We start from the raw sequence: 19,756 nt of genomic DNA on the forward strand, positions 1-19,756 counted from the left end.
CACGGACACAGCCGGGGGTGACAGCTGTCACTCATCTACACTTCATCATTCCACTCCATAAAAACCGGACGTCATCTCCACCTCGTTGCCGAGATATCATCTACCTGTGAAGGTAATATCCTCAGCCAGAATCTAATTGTGTCTTAGTCTGAATTCATTTTGCAGCTGCTTTCCTGTGGAATGCCTTATCAGTGACGTTGGCGTAATCAGCGATGGCTTCGCTTCACACCCCAACCAGATAAGTGTTTAAGACAGGAGCTGCACGAGTGTGTGTGAGAGGTGGAGGTGGATTCTCCACCTTTGTTTTTACTGGGTGTGCACGCACCCACTTCTTATTGTTTTTGCTCCTCGCCAGCAGTACCAGATCCGACCTTCGTAGACGGTGGCCACCTGGGGACTCGGGACTTGGTGGCTCCAGTATTCTCCAGGTTCGGTGGCGGAGGAAATCGTGTGGTTCCGGTTCTTCTCAGGACAGACGTCTTCTATCCTCGAGCCTGCCCACACGTCACCTTTGTGGATTGACTGTTTTCGCAAATTCTGTAATCCGCTGTGTTTTGGTTGTGCTCTTTCACAACAGTAAAGTGTTCATATTCGACTCTTTCATTGTCCGTTCATTTACGCCCCCTGTTGTGGGTCCGTGTCACTACACTTTCCCAACATTGAAACCCCATTGAAAATTTTCATCCTCTCTGTTTGTGTTGGGCCATAAATTTGACCTTGCACTGTGACCTTGAAATTTGACACCCAAATTTCAAGAGTTAATGGGATCATCCTTGGGTAGAAGGCAACCCATTAGCAAAATTTTGTTGGAATTCACAATTTGTTTATAAGCATCGCAGATAGAGATGGGTATCGATAAGATTTTATCGATATCCATGCCATTATCGATCCGATTCCTTATCGATTCCCTTATCAATACCGTTTGTGAATTTAGTACTAAAAGTAGGCTTTACAGGTTTTCTATGTATTTCATTGAGTCTTAAAGTAAATAAATATGAAATTGGTCACTGTATCCTTGATCTCTGGACATAAATAAAAATTAACAAAACGGTGTTTCACTTTAAAGTTATTAATTCCGACTGGACTCTATCATTCTAACTTGACTCGGCAGAGAGCCGCACAGCGTTTGGAGCTGTGCGAACAGAATGGAGGACCATTCTCGTTTCTTTCTCGCAACAAGACAGAAGTCCCACTTAAGTGACTTTAATCAGCACAAATGTGACTCACGATTGACACATTCAGGGATGAAAGTGCTGAAAAACAAAAAAAGCTGAAACCCAAAATTACCCCCCAACACCACCCGCACAAAAATGTTTGAATTCTAGAAGCTCTGAAATGCAATCTGGGGCTATTCCAGACGATAAACTGCAGTGAGTGCAGCATCCATTTTGGTGAGGAAAAAAAAACAACTTTCCTTATTCAAATTCATTCCAGTAGTATTCTACTCTTACTAGGATGCAGCAGTTTTCTAGTTTGGCAGATAGTTTTGGAGGAAATCAGTGAAGAAATTAACACATTGAAAATATGGTTTGACCGAAACAAATTGTCATTAAACTTAAATAAGACAGGGATGAAGTGGAGGTGTAAGAGTCACTAGGTGTTCACAGGAAACATTTATTTATGTATGTTCATTGTTGGTTTTATATTTTCTGTTGTGTTTCTATTCAGGTTCTTTTTGTCTCAAATTGTATATAATAAGTATATATTGTATATAATAATCATTAGATTATTAATATATAAACAAAAATAAATGTAAAAAATATTACAATTTGAAAACAAATGCACCCGAACGTGATGACAGCTGCAACTGCTTAATGCTAACTTTTAACATTGAAAATGCCATAGACATGCTAACGCTTTAGCATCGCTCCCGTTTTTGTTATAAAATACATCTGTCAACTGTTTCAGAAGATCATAACAGGTCGGTTTAACATAAAAAAGGTAAATAATACTCACAGACATATGCTTTTTAGGGTTTTAGCGGGGGAAAATTAAGCGAAAGAAAGAAAGAATAAACGAAGCAATAGATCAAAGCATTGCTTCAATCTGCGAACCACTGCTTCGATTGGTTCAAGGTTCAGAGCAAAGCCGCGCTGCAGTAAAGTTGATTACAGACTATTGATTGCAGGGTCTGTAATCAATGCAGAGAAATGATCATTTTCCTGACAAACACCCCCAAAACAACGGCCACTCTGAAGGACCAATAACAGAATTATTAAGCAAAAAGCTTATTGATGTCGGTGGATCGAATCATTTCTTAACGATACCCGAAAGGAACCGGTTCTCGATACCCATCCCTAATCGCAGACACACACACACACACACACACACACACACACACACACACACACACACACACACACACACACACACACACACACACACACACACACACACAGGTGAACATGTTAAGACGTCCAACGTCTGTCAGTGGACTTCAGTCCAACAACTCCTGCTTTCAAATGGTCTGCTACCAGCAAATCAGTGAGGTTAAAGTGAAAAACAGTGGGGGAGGACATAAGCTAACCAACACACAGACATGTCTCCAGTCAATAAGGTGATAAACCTAAATATATATTGACTTCTTTTTTGAAAAACAAAACAAAAACAAAAAAAACATTTGATACATAAGAAGCTTGACACCAAAATTTGACCATTTGTCTTGTTGGCTGCTCAGTGGGAAGAGTTAAGGTACCAATGTGTAGACCTGGATCTGATTCCTGGTCACATGACTTGTCTGTGTCCTTGGACAAGACACTGTCTGCATTGTCCTAGTGTGCACAACTGTAAATTGGTACTCTCCTTGGCAGGGGAAGCCTCTCTCTCTCTCTCTCTCTCTCTCACTCACTCACTCACTCACTCACTCTCTCTCTCACTCACTCGCACACACAGAAGCATCCTGTAGTGCACTATGGATACATTTTATTTATTTATTTTTGGTTTGATTGGTTTTGTTGGATCTATGAATTAGTCGGATCACTAAGTTGTCAAGTAGAGTACGGTGTGTTGATATTTTCAGTGCATTGCTCAACTTCGTCTAACATGCAGGACTGTGTTCTTGGCAGTCTGTGGTTTTCGGCTGCATTAATTGCTTGATACATGCAATCAAATAAGGCCTGTGTCTTATTGTGTTAACTTTGGTTACAGTGAGGAAAATAAGTATTTGAACACCCTGCGGTTTTGCAAGTTCTCCCACTTGGAAATCATGAAGGGGTCTGAAATTTTTATCTTAGATACATGTCCACTGTGAGAGACATAATCTAAAACAAAAATTCCTGAAATCAAAATGTATGATTTTTAATCATTTATTTGTATGTTACTGCTGCAAATAAGTATTTGAACCCCTACCAACCAGCAAGAATTCTGGCTCACACAGACCTGTTAATTTTTCTTTAAGAAGCCCTCTTATTCTACACTCTTTACCTGTATTAATTGCACCTGTTCACACACTCAATCAATCACACTCCAACCTGTCCACCATAGACCATAGCCAAGACCAAAGAGCTGTCTAAGGACACCAGGGACAAAACTGTAGACCTGCACAAGGCTGGGATGGACTACAGGACAACAGGCAAGCAGCTTGGTAGAAGACAACAACTGTTATGAATATTAGAAAGTGGAAGAAACACAAGATGACTGTCAATCTCCCTCAGTCTGGGATTCCATGCAAGATCTCACTTTGTGGGGTAAGGATGATTCTGAGAAAGCTCAGAACTACACAGGAGGACCTGGTCAATGACCTGAAGGGAGCTGGGACCACAGTCACAAAGATTACATTAGTAACACATGATGCTGTCATGGTTTAAAATCCTGCAGGGCAGCAAGGTCCCCCTGCTCAAGCCAGCACATGTCCAGGCCCATTTAAAGTTCACCAGTGACCATATGGATGAGCCAGAGGAGGCATGGGAGAAGGTCATGTGGTCAGATGAGACCAGAATAGAGCTTTTCTGAATCAACTCCACTTACCATGTTTAGAGGATGAGAACAACCCCAAGAAAACCATCCCAACTCTTCTGCAAAGGGGACAGGACGATTTTTACAGGTGTTCAAATACTTATTTGCAGCAGTAACATACAAATAAATGATTAAAAAATCATACATTGTGATTTCCGGAATTTTTTTTTTTTTTTTAGATTATGTCTCTCACAGTGGACATGCACCTAAGATGAAAATTTCAGACCCTTCCATGGTTTCTAAGTTGGAGAACTTGCAAAGTTGCAAGGTGTTCAAATACTTATTTTCCTCACTGTATGTATTTGTTTCCTCAGGCACAATGGCTGTTCCTCCTTCATACTCAGACCTGGGAAAATCAGCCAAAGACATCTTCAAAAAGGGCTATGGTAAGTCAACAACAAAAACCCCAAAGAAGCTGGTCTATAGACAGAAGGGCTTTGTTTGTTGTGTCTCATTTAAAATATGGTCTGTTTACTTTAGCTGCAGCTGTTTTAGTGTTGCGCTGTGTGATACTAGATTGTGGCTTATTTTTCCATCTGTTTCCTTTCTCACCAGGGTATGGAATTCTCAAACTGGATCTGAAGACCACTTCCCAGAGTGGTGTGGTAAGTATGACTGTGTTCTCAGTTGAATGTGATGTCTTTACCATCATGCCACCATCTTGGGGAACAGCAGGACTGATCAGAGAGCTGCCATTTGGCCTCACAGCCATTCAAAGTGAGGCTCTCCTAATTAGTTTCCAATTTTATATATGTGGGGTGGTGTCAAAAAGGGCATCTTGTCGTTAAACGTGCCAAATCAACATGCAGATCCAGGAAGGATCTGGTAAGGAGGCACAAAGCAAAGATGGGAAAAGTCAAAAGAAACTTTGTCACAATGACACTCAAGCTGAAAATGAACTTTTTACTTTAAAGTGCTTTCTTCAGATGTAAAAACAAAACAAAACAATGTTTATACCCTGTCTATGTACCCATACTATGCACAATATACCTACACACACATATGAATCCAAGTACACCCATTTCAACATGTCTGAAAGGGGTAGGCAGAAGTCTAACTTATTTAATCCTACCCCTTCTCCAGTGTTCATTACCTTCGATAATCATCCTGATTCCTACAAGTCATGCAAGGTTATGTTATAGACAGCAGTTTTGTTTTTGTTGTTGTTTTTAAGATGGTCTAAACTAGTCATCCAATTTTATTTGTGTACCATTATATTTATACTTGTAGTGCTAAATACATTGTACTCATATCTACAGTAGTGTTCAGAATAGTAGTAGTACTATGTGACTAAAAAGATTAATCCGGGTTTTGAGTATATTTCTTATTGTTACATGAGAAACAAGGTACCAGTAGATTCAGTAGATTCTCACAAATCCAACAAGACCAATCATTCATGATATGCACACTCTTAAGGCTATGAAATTGGGCTATTAGTAAAAAAAAGTAGAAAAGGGGGTGTTCACAATAATAGTAGCATCTGCTGTCGACGCTACAAACTCAAAACTATTATGTTCAAACTGCTTTTTTAGCAATCCTGTGAATCACTAAACTAGTATTTAGTTGTATAACCACAGTTTTTCATGATTTCTTCACATCTGCGAGGCATTAATTTTGTTGGTTTGCAACCAAGATTTTGCTCATTTACTAGTGTGCTTGGGGTCATTGTCTTGTTGAAACACCCATTTCAAGGGCATGTCCTCTTCAGCATAAGGCAACATGACCTCTTCAAGTATTTTGACATATCCAAACTGATCCATGATACCTGGTATGCGATATATAGGCCGAACACCATAGTAGGAGAAACATGCCCATATCATGATGCTTGCACCACCATGCTTCACTGTCTTCACTGTGAACTGTGGCTTGAATTCAGAGTTTCGGGGTCATCTCACAAACTGTCGGTGGCCCTTGGACCCAAAAAGAACAATTTTACTCTCATCAGTCCACAAAATATTCCTCCATTTCTCTTTAGGCCAGTTGATGTGTTCTTTGGCAAATTGGAACCTCTTCTGCACATGTCTTTTATTTAACAGAGGGACTTTGCGGGGGATTCTTGCAAATAAATTAGCTTCACACAGGCGTCTTCTAACTGTCACAGCACTTACAGGTAACTCCAGACTGTCTTTGATCATCCTGGAGCTGATCAGTGGGTGAGCCTTTGCCATTCTGATTATTCTTCTATCCATTTTGATGGTTTTCCATTTTCTTCCATGCGTCTCTGGTTTTTTGTCCATTTTAAAGCATTGGAGATCATTGTAGATGAACAGCCTGTAATGTTTTGCACCTGCGTATAAGTTTTCCCCTCTCCAATCAACTTTTTAATCAGACTATGCTGTTATTCTGAACAATGTCTTGAACATCCCATTTTCCTCAGTCTTTCAAAGAGAAAAGCATGTTCAACAGGTGCTGGCTTCATCCTTAAATAGGGGACACCTGATTCACACCTGTTTGTTCCACAAAATTGACAAACTCACTGACTGAATGCCACACTACTATTATTGTGAACACCCCTTTTCTACCTTTTTTTTTTTACTAATAGCCCAATTTCATAGCCTTAAGAGTGTGCATATCATGAATGATTGGTCTTGTTGGATTTGTGAGAATCTACTGAATCTACTGGTACCTTGTTTCCCATGTAACAATAAGAAATATACTCAAAACCTGGATTAATCTTTTTAGTCACATAGCACTACTATTATTCTGAACACTACTGTACATCCCTGTACTTGTTGAAAATAATCAGTCTGAGCTTTTTCTTGAACAGACTCATGCTTGGACATTGTTTCAGGTCATTACTAAGTTTATTCCAGACCTTTACACCACTAACTGAAATACACATTCTCTTCATAGTTGTTCGAACAATTCTGTTTTTGAAGTTAAGGTTTCCCCTGTAATTATAACCCCCCTCTCTATCAGTAAAAAGTTTCTGTAAGTTATCTGGTAGTTGTTTGTGTCTAGCTTTATACATTAACAGAGCTGTCTGCAATTCTGCCAGATCTGGAAGTTTTAGGAGGCAGGAGTTTATGAATAAAGTGTTAGCATGGTCATAGAAACCTGCCTCATGAACCATTCTGATGGCTCTTTTCTGGAGCATGCATAACGGTCGAAGTGAGGATTTTTAAGTGTTGCCCAAAACTTCCACGCAGTAATTCAGATATGGCAAAACAAGTGAACAATATAAAATATGTAGAGTTTTGTAATTCAATAAATATTTTGCTTTGTTGAGGACTGAAATAATTCTAGATATTTTAGCTTGAACATGTTTTATGTGAGGTTTCCAGCAGATCTTATGGTCGATCATCACACCCAGAAACTTTATTTCTGTAACTCTCTCCGAATTGGCACCATCTATCATGATTCCTAAATCATCATTCCCCTTATGATTTCCAAACAGTATAAACTTTGTTTTATCTAAGTGTAATGATAAGTGTAAATTCTCACCTGTACAGAAAATATTTGTATCATCAGTAAACAAAACAACTTGAGAGTAATTTTGAAAGATTACATGTCACACCCCATGTCACACATGTAAAGAATAAAAAGTTTAGGTCCCACCACAGACTCCTGGTTCTTTCTAACTTTCTTTCTTTTCTCTTTTTCCTCTCTCTTCTTGGGATGTTCTGCTCAGATGGTAAGAGATAAAGGCGTGTGTTTGCGGTGTCACAAGGTGTGTCAGGTTGTGTGTGACACGGGTTTTGTTTCTTTGAAGCAGTGGCTCTTCTAAATGAAACCTTACTGTTGATAGTCAGATGTTCAGCTGCTCTGACCTCATAGTCCTACCTACATTTTCTGTTTTACTTTTCCTCTATCTTTGCAATCTTATCTCAGATTCACATAAGTAACTGTTCATTTCAACTTTGAACTTCTTTAATGGCCAAACAATTCTAAGAGGTATTGTTTGTGGTAGAGAATGCCTTGCATACACCTTCCATAACCATCCCTTCTCATCTCTGCACCCCTTTGTCCTGCAGGAGTTTACCACCTCCGGCTCCAACAAAATAGACATGGGGAGATCGGGAGGTCACCTGGAGGTCAAATACAAATTGAAGGATTTGGGCCTGACCTTAAACCAGAAATGGAACACAGACAATACCCTCATCACAGAAGTGACCATGGAGGACCAGGTGGCACAAAACAAGCAAAGCTTTTTTTTTTTTATTTCCTAAAAATGTTGCATATTTTAAGAGGACAGTTTGAGTGAGAAATGCTGCTGCAAATTAATCCCGCCACACATAAGGCCTGTGTATTTGTAAAGCTACAGTGCGTTAGATTTAGTGTCATCTAGTGGTACGGTTGCAGAATGCATGATGGTATCGCTGGTTATGATTTTTTTTTCTCCCTTCACCTTTTCACTTCTTTGGTGACAGATATTCATGCTTCCTTGCCTTTGCTTGTGATAATATGTATGAGCCTCCATTAGGGCTGCACGATATTGGAAAAAATTTACATTGCAATTTTTTTGCCCAGAGGGGTGTATATTGTGATATATGTATATCTTGCAGGATAATATTTTTTGTATCTAAAAGCACTGTAGTACATATGCCAAGCCTGTATGTGGCGCTGTAACGCTTCCATAAAAAAAGAGAAAAAAACAAGAGCATGCGTATAACTGGAGTATGGAGCTAATCAATGAAGCAGCAGAAGGTTCGAACATTTCAAAGTGGCAACTGAATAAATAGTCTTTTAATCTCGGGCACAGATGAAAACGAAGCCAGCGAGAAGAAGCGCAGAGGTGGCTGTCCAGGAACGCAGAACGGCAGGGAGCGCAAAAGAACAATTTTGCAGACATAACGGACAAACGCACAGTTAAAAGTTGGATCACAGTGTCAAATGTGTGTTTAAAGCCACGGAAGAAATAAAGCAAGTGAGAAGGAGCACAGGGGCGGCTGTCCAGGAACCCGTAGTTAGGTTCTAGCTGGTCTGGTGCATTTAATGACTCTGGAACACAGGTGAACAGCAGCCTGGCGCACAGCGCACATCGGCCGGACTGTACTGGAGGGTCTATTTTTGGACTGCGTTTAAAAAATGTGAGAACATCTTGAATAGATGCTGTGAATTGAAAACCCACACTTTAAAGGGACCAAGTGTGGGAGGGCTGGAGGTTTGGACCAAACCCATGCCTAAAGGTGCACCAACGTCACATTACGAGGTCTGTTAGAAAAGTATTGGACCTTTTTATTTTTTTCAAAACCTGATGGATTTGAATCACGTGTGCTTGCATGAGCCAACCTTGAACCTTCTTGCGCATGCGTGAATTTTTTCACGCCTGTCGATTGCGTCATTTGCTTGTAAGCAGCCTTTGTGTGAGTATGGGTGGAGTCTCTCGTTGTTTTTTCTTTGCAAGGAAATGGCGGAATGACTGGAGCAAATTTTGCCAGAAACTGTGCGACAGCCAGGTGGAAACCATTCAGATTATTCAGACGGCTTTTGGTGACGATCCTCTGGGCATCACACAGATTAAGGAGCGGTACAACCGGTTTAAAGACAGCCGCACAATGGTGGAGAGCGAGCCACGCTCCGATCGGCATCAACATGCTGAAATGACCAGGTCATTTCCAACGTGAACGCTGTGGTGATGTGGGACCGTCGTGTAACTTTGCGAGAAATTGCGGAAGAGGTAGACGTCAGCACTTTTTCGGCACATTCCACTGTGACAGAAGAGTTGCAGCGAAATTCATGCCGATGGCTTCGGCACAAAGCTGATGGTGGAACAAAAGCGCCACCGTGTTGAAGTCTCACAGGACATGTTGTGACATGCTCACCTCTTCCACCATTCGGAAGATTCAGACGGCTTCCGGTGGCTTTTCAGTCGTGTGATTATCCGAGAAATGTTGTGACACGCTCACCTCTTCCACAATTTCTCGGATAGTCACACGACAGAAAAGCCACCGAAAGCCGTCTGAATCTTCCTGAATGGTGGAAGAGGTGGGCATCATTTTTCAGAGTCCAGCATGTCCTGTGAGACTTCAACACATAAGCAAATGACGCAATCGACAGGCGTGAAAAAATTCACACATCCGCACGAAGGTTCAAGGTTGGCTCATGCAAGCACACATGATTCAAATCCATCAGGTTTTTGCAAAAAATAAAAAGGTCCAATACTTTTCTAACAGACCTCGTATATGGCGCTACATGGATCATATGTGGCTTGACGTGGATCATATGTGAGCCTTTCAAAGCTGGACGGGGCTCACGTGACAGGTCTGTCGTGGCTCATTGGAGGCTGATACGTGGCACATGTGAGATACAAAGAGGCACATAGAGGTGCCTTAGTAGCGGACACAATGATAGCTTAAAATGTGGATCAGTCTTTGAATAATTGCTGACACACCCATGTGTGGCTCATTATTCATGGCTTATTATTCAGTGGGACTGAGGCTTTAGTCCTGCTGTATCAACATGGCAGCCTCCATGAGGGGGTCTGCTCCCATGTAGATATGAAAAACTCATTCGAAAATTATATGAAAACACATTGATTTGTTGTTGCAGGTAATTATACACTAATGAACAGTCGTTTTTGAGTGTTATACTATGTTATACGAGGTCTGTTAGAAAAGTATCAGACCTTATTATTTTTTTTTCAAAAACCTGATGGATTTGAATCACATGTGCTTGCATGAGCCAACCTTGAACCTTCGTGCGCATGCGTGATTTTTTCACGCCTGTCGGTTGCGTCATTCGTCTGTGAGCACGCTTTGAGTGAGCACTGGTCCTCCCCCCTCGTCTGATTTTCATTGCGAGGAAAATGTCTGAACGATTGGAGCAGCGCTGAATCAAATTTTTCCAGAAACTATGAGAGACAGCCAGGTGGAAACCATTCGGAAGATTCAGATGGCTTTCGGTGGCTTTTCAGTCGAGTGAGTATCCGAGAAATTGTGTAAGAACTGGACATGTCACAACATGTCCTGTGAGACTTCCAACACGGAGGTGCTTTTTGTTCTGCGCCATTAGTGGCTCCATCCCGACGTGCACCATCTTTAAACTGGTTGTAACACTCCTTAATCTGTGTGATGCCCATAGGATTGTCACCGAAAGCCATCTGAATCTTCCCAATGGTTTCCACCTGGCTGTCTCTCACAGTTTCTGGAAAAATTTGATCCTTTCCTCGCAATGAAAATTCAACGAGGGGGGAGGACCAGTGCTCACACAAAGCCTGCTCACAGGCAAATGACGCAACCGACAGGCGTGAAAAAAATCACGCATGCACACGAACGTTCAAGGTTGGCTCATGCAAGCACACATGATTCAAATCCATCAGGTTTTTGAAAAAAAAATGTCTGATACTTTTCTAACAGACCTCGTATTTCTGCTCAGAAAGATCCCTAAATCCTGCGCTGTTGCTTTAAATACCTTTTTCTCATAAAATGCATCAGTATGTTCACTTTCAGTGAACTAACTCCTTTATTATGTGATCACTGTTTGTTTGTGTTCCCTTAGCTGGCTGCAGGCTTGAAGCTTGGTGTGGACACATCATTTGTTCCCAGCACCGGGTAAGAATTTTTTATTTACCTCTTGACACAAAGTTTGACAGAGGTTTGTTGTTGTTATATGTCTTTCCATCAAGTATTTCACATTGCGCATGTTGTCAGATTATTTGCAAGCTACAGTTTTTATGTGCTCTCATGGAGCATGTGGCAGAAACTGCCGCGTTACCATGGTAATGGGAGAATCGCTCATTAACCATTGAGGCTGAAGAGCCAATTTCAATCAATCAATCAATCAATTTTATTTATATAGCGCCAAATCACAACAAACAGTTGCCCCAAGGCGCTTTATATTGTAAAGCAAGGCCATACAATAATTACGTAAAAACCCCAACGGTCAAAACGACCCCCTGTGAGCAAGCACTTGGCGACAGTGGGAAGGAAAAACTCCCTTTTAACAGGAAGAAACCTCCAACAGAACCAGGCTCAGGGAGGGGCAGTCTTCTGCTGGGACTGGTTGGGGCTGAGGGAGAGAACCAGGAAAAAGACATGCTGTGGAGGGGAGCAGAGATCAGTCACTAATGATTAAATGCAGAGTGGTGCATACAGAGCAAAAACAGAAAGAAACACTCAGTGCATCATGGGAACCCCCCAGCAGTCTAAGTCTATAGCAGCATAACTAAGGGATGGTTCAGGGTCACCTGATCCAGCCCTAACTATAAGCTTTAGCAAAAAGGAAAGTTTTAAGCCTAATCTTAAAAGTAGAGAGGGTGTCTGTCTCCCTGATCCGAATTGGGAGCTGGTTCCAGAGGAGAGGAGCCTGAAAGGTGAAGGCTCTGCCTCCCATTCTACTCTTACAAACCCTAGGAACTACAAGTAAGCCTGCAGTCTGAGAGCAAAGCGCTCTATTGGGGTGATATGGTACTATGAGGTCCCTAAGATAAGATGGGACCTGATTATTCAAAACCTTATAAGTAAGAAGAAGAATTTTAAATTCTATTCTAGAATTAACAGGAAGCCAATGAAGAGAGGCCAATATGGGTGAGATATGCTCTCTCCTTCTAGTCCCCGTCAGTACTCTAGCTGCAGCATTTTGAATTAACTGAAGGCTTTTCAGGGAACTTTTAGGACAACCTGATAATAATGAATTACAATAGTCCAGCCTAGAGGAAATAAATGCATGAATTAGTTTTTCAGCATCACTCTGAGACAAGACCTTTCTAATTTTAGAGATATTGCGTAAATGCAAAAAAGCAGTCCTACATATTTGTTTAATATGCGCTTTGAATGACATATCCTGCTCAAAAATGACTCCAAGATTTCTCACAGTATTACTAGAGGTCAGGGTAATGCCATCCAGAGTAAGGATCTGGTTAGACACCATGTTTCTAAGATTTGTGGGGCCAAGTACAATAACTTCAGTTTTATCTGAGTTTAAAAGCAGGAAATTAGAGGTCATCCATGTCTTTATGTCTCTAAGACAATCCTGCAGTTTAGCTAATTGGTGTGTGTCCTCTGGCTTCATGGATAGATAAAGCTGGGTATCATCTGCGTAACAATGAAAATTTAAGCAATGCTGTCTAATAATACTGCCTAAGGGAAGCATGTATAAAGTGAATAAAATTGGTCCTAGCACAGAACCTTGTGGAACTCCATAATTAACCTTAGTCTGTGAAGAAGATTCCCCATTTACATGAACAAATTGTAATCTATTAGATAAATATGATTCAAACCACCGCAGCGCAGTGCCTTTAATACCTATGGCATGCTCTAATCTCTAATAAAATTTTATGGTCAACAGTATCAAAAGCAGCACTGAGGTCTAACAGAACAAGCACAGAGATGAGTCCACTGTCTGAGGCCATAAGAAGATCATTTATAACCTTCACTAATGCTGTTTCTGTACTATGATGAATTCTAAAACCTGACTGAAACTCTTCAAATAGACCATTCCTCTGCAGATGATCAGTTAGCTGTATTACAACTACCCTTTCAAGAATTTTTGAGAGAAAAGGAAGGTTGGAGATTGGCCTATAATTAGCTAAGATAGCTGGGTCAAGTGATGGCTTTTTAAGTAATGGTTTAATTACTGCCACCTTAAAAGCCTGTGGTACATAGCCAACTAATAAAGATAGATTGATCATATTTAAGATCGAAGCATTAAATAATGGTAGGGCTTCCTTGAGCAGCCTGGTAGGAATGGGGTCTAATAGACATGTTGATGGTTTGGATGAAGTAACTAATGAAAATAACTCAGACAGAACAATCTGAGAGAAAGAGTCTAACCAAATACCGGCATCACTGAAAGCAGCCAAAGATAACGATGCGTCTTTGGGATGGTTATGAGTAATTGTTTCTCTAATAGTTAAAATTTTATTAGCAAAAAAAGTCATGAAGTCATTACTAGTTAAAGTTAAAGGAATACTCGGCTCAATAGAGCTCTGACTCTTTGTCAGCCTGGCTACAGTGCTGAAAAGAAACCTGGGGTTGTTCTTATTTTCTTCAATTAGTGATGAGTAGTAAGATGTCCTAGCTTTACGGAGGGCTTTTTTATAGAGCAACAGACTCTTTTTCCAGGCTAAGTGAAGATCTTCTAAATTAATGAGACGCCATTTCCTCTCCAACTTACGAGTTATCTGCTTTAAGCTGCGAGTTTATGAGTTATACCACGGAGTCAGGCACTTCTGATTTAAAGCTCTCTTTTTCAGAGGAGCTACAGCATCCAAAGTTGTCTTCAATGAGGATGTAAAACTATTGACGAGATACTCTCTCACTTACAGAGTTTAGGTAGCTACTCTGCACTGTGGTGGTATATGGCATTAGAGAACATAAAGAAGGAATCATATCCTTAAACCTAGTTACAGCACTTTCTGAAAGACTTCTAGTGTAATGAAACTTATTCCCCACTGCTGGGAAGTCCATCACAGTAAATGTAAATGTTATTAAGAAAGGATCAGACAGAAGGGAGTTTTCAGGGAATACTGTTAAGTCTTCAATTTCCATACCATAAGTCAGAACAAGATCTAAGATATGATTAAAGTGGTGGGTGGACTCATTTACATTTTGAGCAAAGCCAGTTGAGTCTAATAATAGATTAAATGCAGTGTTGAGGCTGTCATTCTCAGCATCTGTGTGGATGTTAAAATCGCCCACTATAATTATTTTATCTGAGCTAAGCACTAAGTCAGACAAAAGGTCTGAAAATTCACAGAGAAACTCACAGTAACGACCAGGAGGATGATAGATAACAACAAATAAAACTGGTTTTTGGGACTTCCAATTTGGATGGACAAGACTAAGAGTCAAGCTTTCAAATGAATTAAAGCTCTGTCTGGGTTTTTGATTAATTAATAAGCTGGAATGGAAGATTGCTGCTAATCCTCCGCCTCGGCCCGTGCTACGAGCATTCTGGCAGTTAGTGTGACTCGGGGGTGTTGACTCATTTAAACTAACATATTCATCCTGCTGTAACCAGGTTTCTGTAAGGCAGAATAAATCAATATGTTGATCAATTATTATATCATTTACCAACAGGGACTTAGAAGAGAGAGACCTAATGTTTAATAGACCACATTTAACTGTTTTAGTCTGTGGTGCAGTTGAAGGTGCTATATTATTTTTTCTTTTTGAATTTTTATGCTTAAATAGATTTTTGCTGGTTATTGGTGGTCTGGGAGCAGGCACCGTCTCTACGGGGATGGGGTAATGAGGGGATGGCAGGGGGAGAGAAGCTGCAGAGAGGTGTGTAAGACTACAACTCTGCTTCCTGGTCCCAACCCTGGATAGTCACGGTTTGGAGGATTTAAGAAAATTGGCCAGATTTCTAGAAATGAGAGCTGCTCCATCCAAAGTGGGATGGATGCCGTCTCTCTTAACAAGACCAGGTTTTCCCCAGAAGCTTTGCCAATTATCTATGAAGCCCACCTCATTTTTTGGACACCACTCAGACAGCCAGCAATTCAAGGAGAACATGCGGCTAAACATGTCACTCCCGGTCCGATTGGGGAGGGGCCCAGAGAAAACTACAGAGTCCGACATTGTTTTTGCAAAGTTACACACCGATTCAATGTTAATTTTAGTGACCTCCAATTGGCGTAACCGGGTGTCATTACTGCCGACGTGAATTACAATCTTACCAAATTTACGCTTAGCCTTAGCCAGCAGTTTCAAATTTCCTTCAATGTCGCCTGCTCTGGCCCCCGGAAGACAATTGACTATGGTTGCTGGTGTCGCTAACTTCACATTTCTCAAAACAGAGTCGCCAATAACCAGAGTTTGATCCTCGACGGGTGTGTCGCCGAGTGGGGAAAAACGGTTAGAAATGTGAACGGGTTGGCGGTGTACACGGGGCTTCTGTTTAGGGCTACGCTTCCTCCTCACAGTCACCCAGTCGGCCTGCTTTCCCGGCTGCTCGGGATCTGCCAGAGGGAAACTAACGGCGGCTAAGCTACCTTGGTCCGCACCGACTACAGGGGCCTTGCTAGAATTTTCCACGGTGCGGAGCCGAGTCTCCAATTCGCCCAGCCTGGCCTCCAAAGCTACGAATAAGCTACACTTATTACAAGTACCATTACTGCTAAAGGAGGCCGAGGAATAACTAAACATTTCACACCCAGAGCAGAAAAGTGCAGGAGAGATAGGAGAAGCCGCCATGCTAAACCGGCTAAGAGCTAGTAGCTGTGCTAAGCTAGCGGATTCCTAAAACCACACAAAGTGAATAATGTGTAAATAATTTAGAGGTGATTCAGCAGAGGGAGTGCTTTAGTTAAGGCACGTGAAGATTACACTGTGAAACAAATCGTTATCTAGGTAACTAGATCAATCTAACTGCGCAGATTAAACAGCTAACAGATATAGCAAAACACCGCTGTGCTCCGGAACAGGAAGTGATACAATACCGCAGTGAGAGCCAACCACCAGTAGAGGTTTGACATGTCACAAGCAAACCTATGCAAGGTGAGTCTGAAGTCAACATTAAGGAAAAATTCCATTCATATTATTAATAACCACCTTTGCATGAACTTCAGTTAGTCCATGCATGGGCATAGCTTATGTACAGCTAGCTACACGTTAGTTACTGTGCTTTGTTTATTCAGTGATACAGACATTGTTTATAATGTAGCAATGTATGTGTATACAACCCCTGGCAAAAATTATGGAATCACCGACCTCGGAGGATGTTCATTCCGTTGTTTAATTTTGTAGAAAAAAGCAGATCACAGACATGACACAAAACTAAAGTCATTTCAAATGGCAACTTTCTGGCTTTAAGAAACACTATAAGAAATCAGGAAAAGAAAATTGTGGCAGTCAGTAACGGTTACTTTTTTAGACCAAGCAGAGGGAAAAAAATATGGAATCACTCAATTCTGAGGAAAAAAATTATGGAATCATGAAAAACTAAAGAACGCTCCAACACATCACTAGTATTTTGTTGCACCACCTCTGGCTTTTATAACAGCTTGCAGTCTCTGAGGCATGGACTTAATGAGTGACAAACAGTACTCTTCATCAATCTGGCTCCAACTTTCTCTGATTGCTGTTGCCAGATCAGCTTTGCAGGTTGGAGCCTTGTCATGGACCATTTTCTTCAACTTCCACCAAAGATTTTCAATTGGATTAAGATCCGGACTACTTTTTGCAGGCCATGACATTGACCCTATGTGTCTTTTTGCAAGGAATGTTTTCACAGTTTTTGCTCTATGGCAAGATGCATTATCATCTTGAAAAATGATTTCATCATCCCCAAACATCCTTTCAATTGATGGGATAAGAAAAGTGTCCAAAATATCAACGTAAACTTGTGCATTTATTGATGATGTAATGACAGCCATCTCCCCAGTGCCTTTACCTGACATGCAGCCCCATATCATCAATGACTGTGGAAATTTACATGTTCTCTTCAGGCAGTCATCTTTATAAATCTCATTGGAACGGCACCAAACAAAAGTTCCAGCATCATCACCTTGCCCAATGCAGATTCGAGATTCATCACTGAATATGACTTTCATCCAGTCATCCACAGTCCACGATTGCTTTTCCTTAGCCCATTGTAACCTTGTTTTTTTCTGTTTAGGTGTTAATGATGGCTTTTGTTTAGCTTTTCTGTATGTAAATCCCATTTCCTTTAGGCGGTTTCTTACAGTTTGGTCACAGATGTTGACTCCAGTTTCCTCCCATTCGTTCCTCATTTGTTTTGTTGTGCATTTTCGATTTTTGAGACATTGCTTTAAGTTTTCTGTCTTGACGCTTTGATGTCTTCCTTGGTCTACCAGTATGTTTGCTTTTAACAACCTTCCCATGTTGTTTGTATTTGGTCCAGAGTTTAGACACAGCTGACTGTGAACAACCAACATCTTTTGCAACATTGCGTGATGATTTACCCTCTTTGATTGATAATCCTCGCCTTTGTTTCAATTGACATCTCTCGTGTTGGAGCCATGATTCATGTCAGTCCACTTGGTGCAACAGCTCTCCAAGGTGTGATCACTCCTTTTTAGATGCAGACTAACAAGCAGATCTGATTTGATGCAGATGTTAGTTTTGGGGATGAAAATGTACAGGGTAATTCTATAATTTATTCCTCAGAATTGAGTGATTCCATATTTTTTTCCCTCTGCTTGGTCTAAAAAAGTAACCGTTACTGACTGCCACAATTATTTTTCCTGATTTCTTATAGTGTTTCTTAAAGCCAGAAAGTTGCCATTTGAAATGACTTTAGTTTTGTGTCATGTCTGTGATCTCCTTTTTTTCTACAGAATTAAACAACTGAATGAACATCCTCCGAGGCCGGTGATTCCATAATTATTGCCAGGGGTTGTACATGCTGGATGGATTTCAGAATGGCTATCGTATAAACTGTCATATATTTCCTGTACATTTATGTACATTGTCATGTACATTTTGATTAAGCTGAAAACTGAAGATTACCCATAAAGAGGGCACTTGTTTTCCCATCAGGCCTCTTTATTAGATGTTGGTACCACGTTTAATTTGAAGTTCCAATGAAGACCTTTCATTTGAGACCAAAAAAAAAAAAAAAAATCAAAAGATGCCCACATGCCCAAAAGGAGGCGCCAAAGGAACATATTTGGTAAAAATAGCTGGAAAAGGGTTCATTTTGGGCAAAATCTAAAGACATTGTGGTGTTGTTCTTTGCATCTGAAGGAAACCTAACATTAGTACTACCAACATGTCAAACAGCATTTTTCACATGACAAGGCAAATAAGGTTAAATGCACATCAAAGTCAGCACATTTTCAGTACATTTTGTCCAAATTCCATTTTTTGGTAATTAATTGCATGGCCCCCAGAGGGTTAATTTCTTCAACTGTACATTTTACATAAACTTTAAAACAGAATAAACAAATTCTGAAGATATCAAGTTAATATCTTTTCTAGTTTTTGATTTATGGCCAAATAAACATGGTCACAAACAGAACACAGAGGGTTAACATGGACACGCCCCCTTTTTCAAACCCCTATAGAATCTAAATGAAACAAGATATTGAGCTGCTGCCAAGACCATTCTTCTTCTCTTAACATGAGCTACAAAATATATCAAAACCAGGCAATTCTAAAATTTATAAAACTGGGATTTCCCCTTATTTTGGATGATTTCATATGGAATGACCCATAAATAGAAAATCAGAAATGTACTAATGCCATATTTAAGCTTCAGCTGGTCATTTCATTCATAGAAAAGAGAGCAGAACATGCACTGATTCAGGAAGTTGCAGAATAATAACCATTGGGATATCTGGAAAGAGGTCAAAGTTATGACTAATTTAAAAAAGCTTTCTTGCCATGAAACATTGAGAGTATATGTGGTAGAGAAAAAAATGCTGAGGTATGGCGTGAGCATTATTCCAATTTAATTGTTTAAAGTGATGTTTTTGTATTTGATAATGTTGATTCTCCTGAGAACATGGTGGTGTGGGCTGGTGCTGCAGGAACAAAGCTTGTGGTATGGATCATGTCACAATCTGAATACTTAAAGAATGCCAGTCAGTGTGCTGTACTGTTTGTTTTTTCAAGGTGTCCTTCTAGACACTCTTCGCTGTAGTTTTAGTACCTGTTATTAAGGATAAGGCTGTCAAGCGTAATAGTACACAATTGTAGACCTATTGTCCCAGCAAGTCTTCTCTCCAAAGTCCTGGAGAGAATTTTACTCAAGGCTGAAAATGTTTATAACCACTGATTATCAGTGGTTATAAAAGGAAACATGGCACTGATATGTGCATTTATGCTCTCAAAGAAATAGTTGCTCAGTATTTATGTGTTTTATTGATGTATCCAAGGCATTTGACAGAATCAGCCATGGAAAATCATTTATGAAACTGTTTTCTTGAGGTGTTCCAAACTATATAATTTTT

At 40.4% G+C, this 19,756-nt stretch overlaps 1 protein-coding gene across 4 annotated transcripts in view; it reads left to right on the top strand.

Annotated features, from left to right (window-relative positions):
* vdac3 (voltage-dependent anion channel 3) overlaps window positions 1-19,756 on the top strand; it is a 44,592-nt gene that overhangs the window by 11,661 nt on the left and 13,175 nt on the right. For 2 of the 4 annotated variants that reach the window (XM_034170720.1, XM_034170717.1), the window contains 5 exons: window positions 4,269-4,340; window positions 4,510-4,559; window positions 5,129-5,131; window positions 7,929-8,081; window positions 11,395-11,447. In XM_034170720.1, coding sequence (XP_034026611.1) covers window positions 4,274-4,340; window positions 4,510-4,559; window positions 5,129-5,131; window positions 7,929-8,081; window positions 11,395-11,447 — 326 coding nt within the window. In that variant the 5' untranslated portion in view covers window positions 4,269-4,273. The remainder of the gene's footprint in view (window positions 1-4,268; window positions 4,341-4,509; window positions 4,560-5,128; window positions 5,132-7,928; window positions 8,082-11,394; window positions 11,448-19,756) is intronic. The other 2 variants (XM_034170721.1, XM_034170719.1) reach the window with 1 other exon arrangement.

The sequence above is a fragment of the Thalassophryne amazonica genome, chromosome 5 (assembly GCF_902500255.1).
Source record: "Thalassophryne amazonica chromosome 5, fThaAma1.1, whole genome shotgun sequence".
NCBI classification, from domain to species: domain Eukaryota; kingdom Metazoa; phylum Chordata; class Actinopteri; order Batrachoidiformes; family Batrachoididae; genus Thalassophryne; species Thalassophryne amazonica.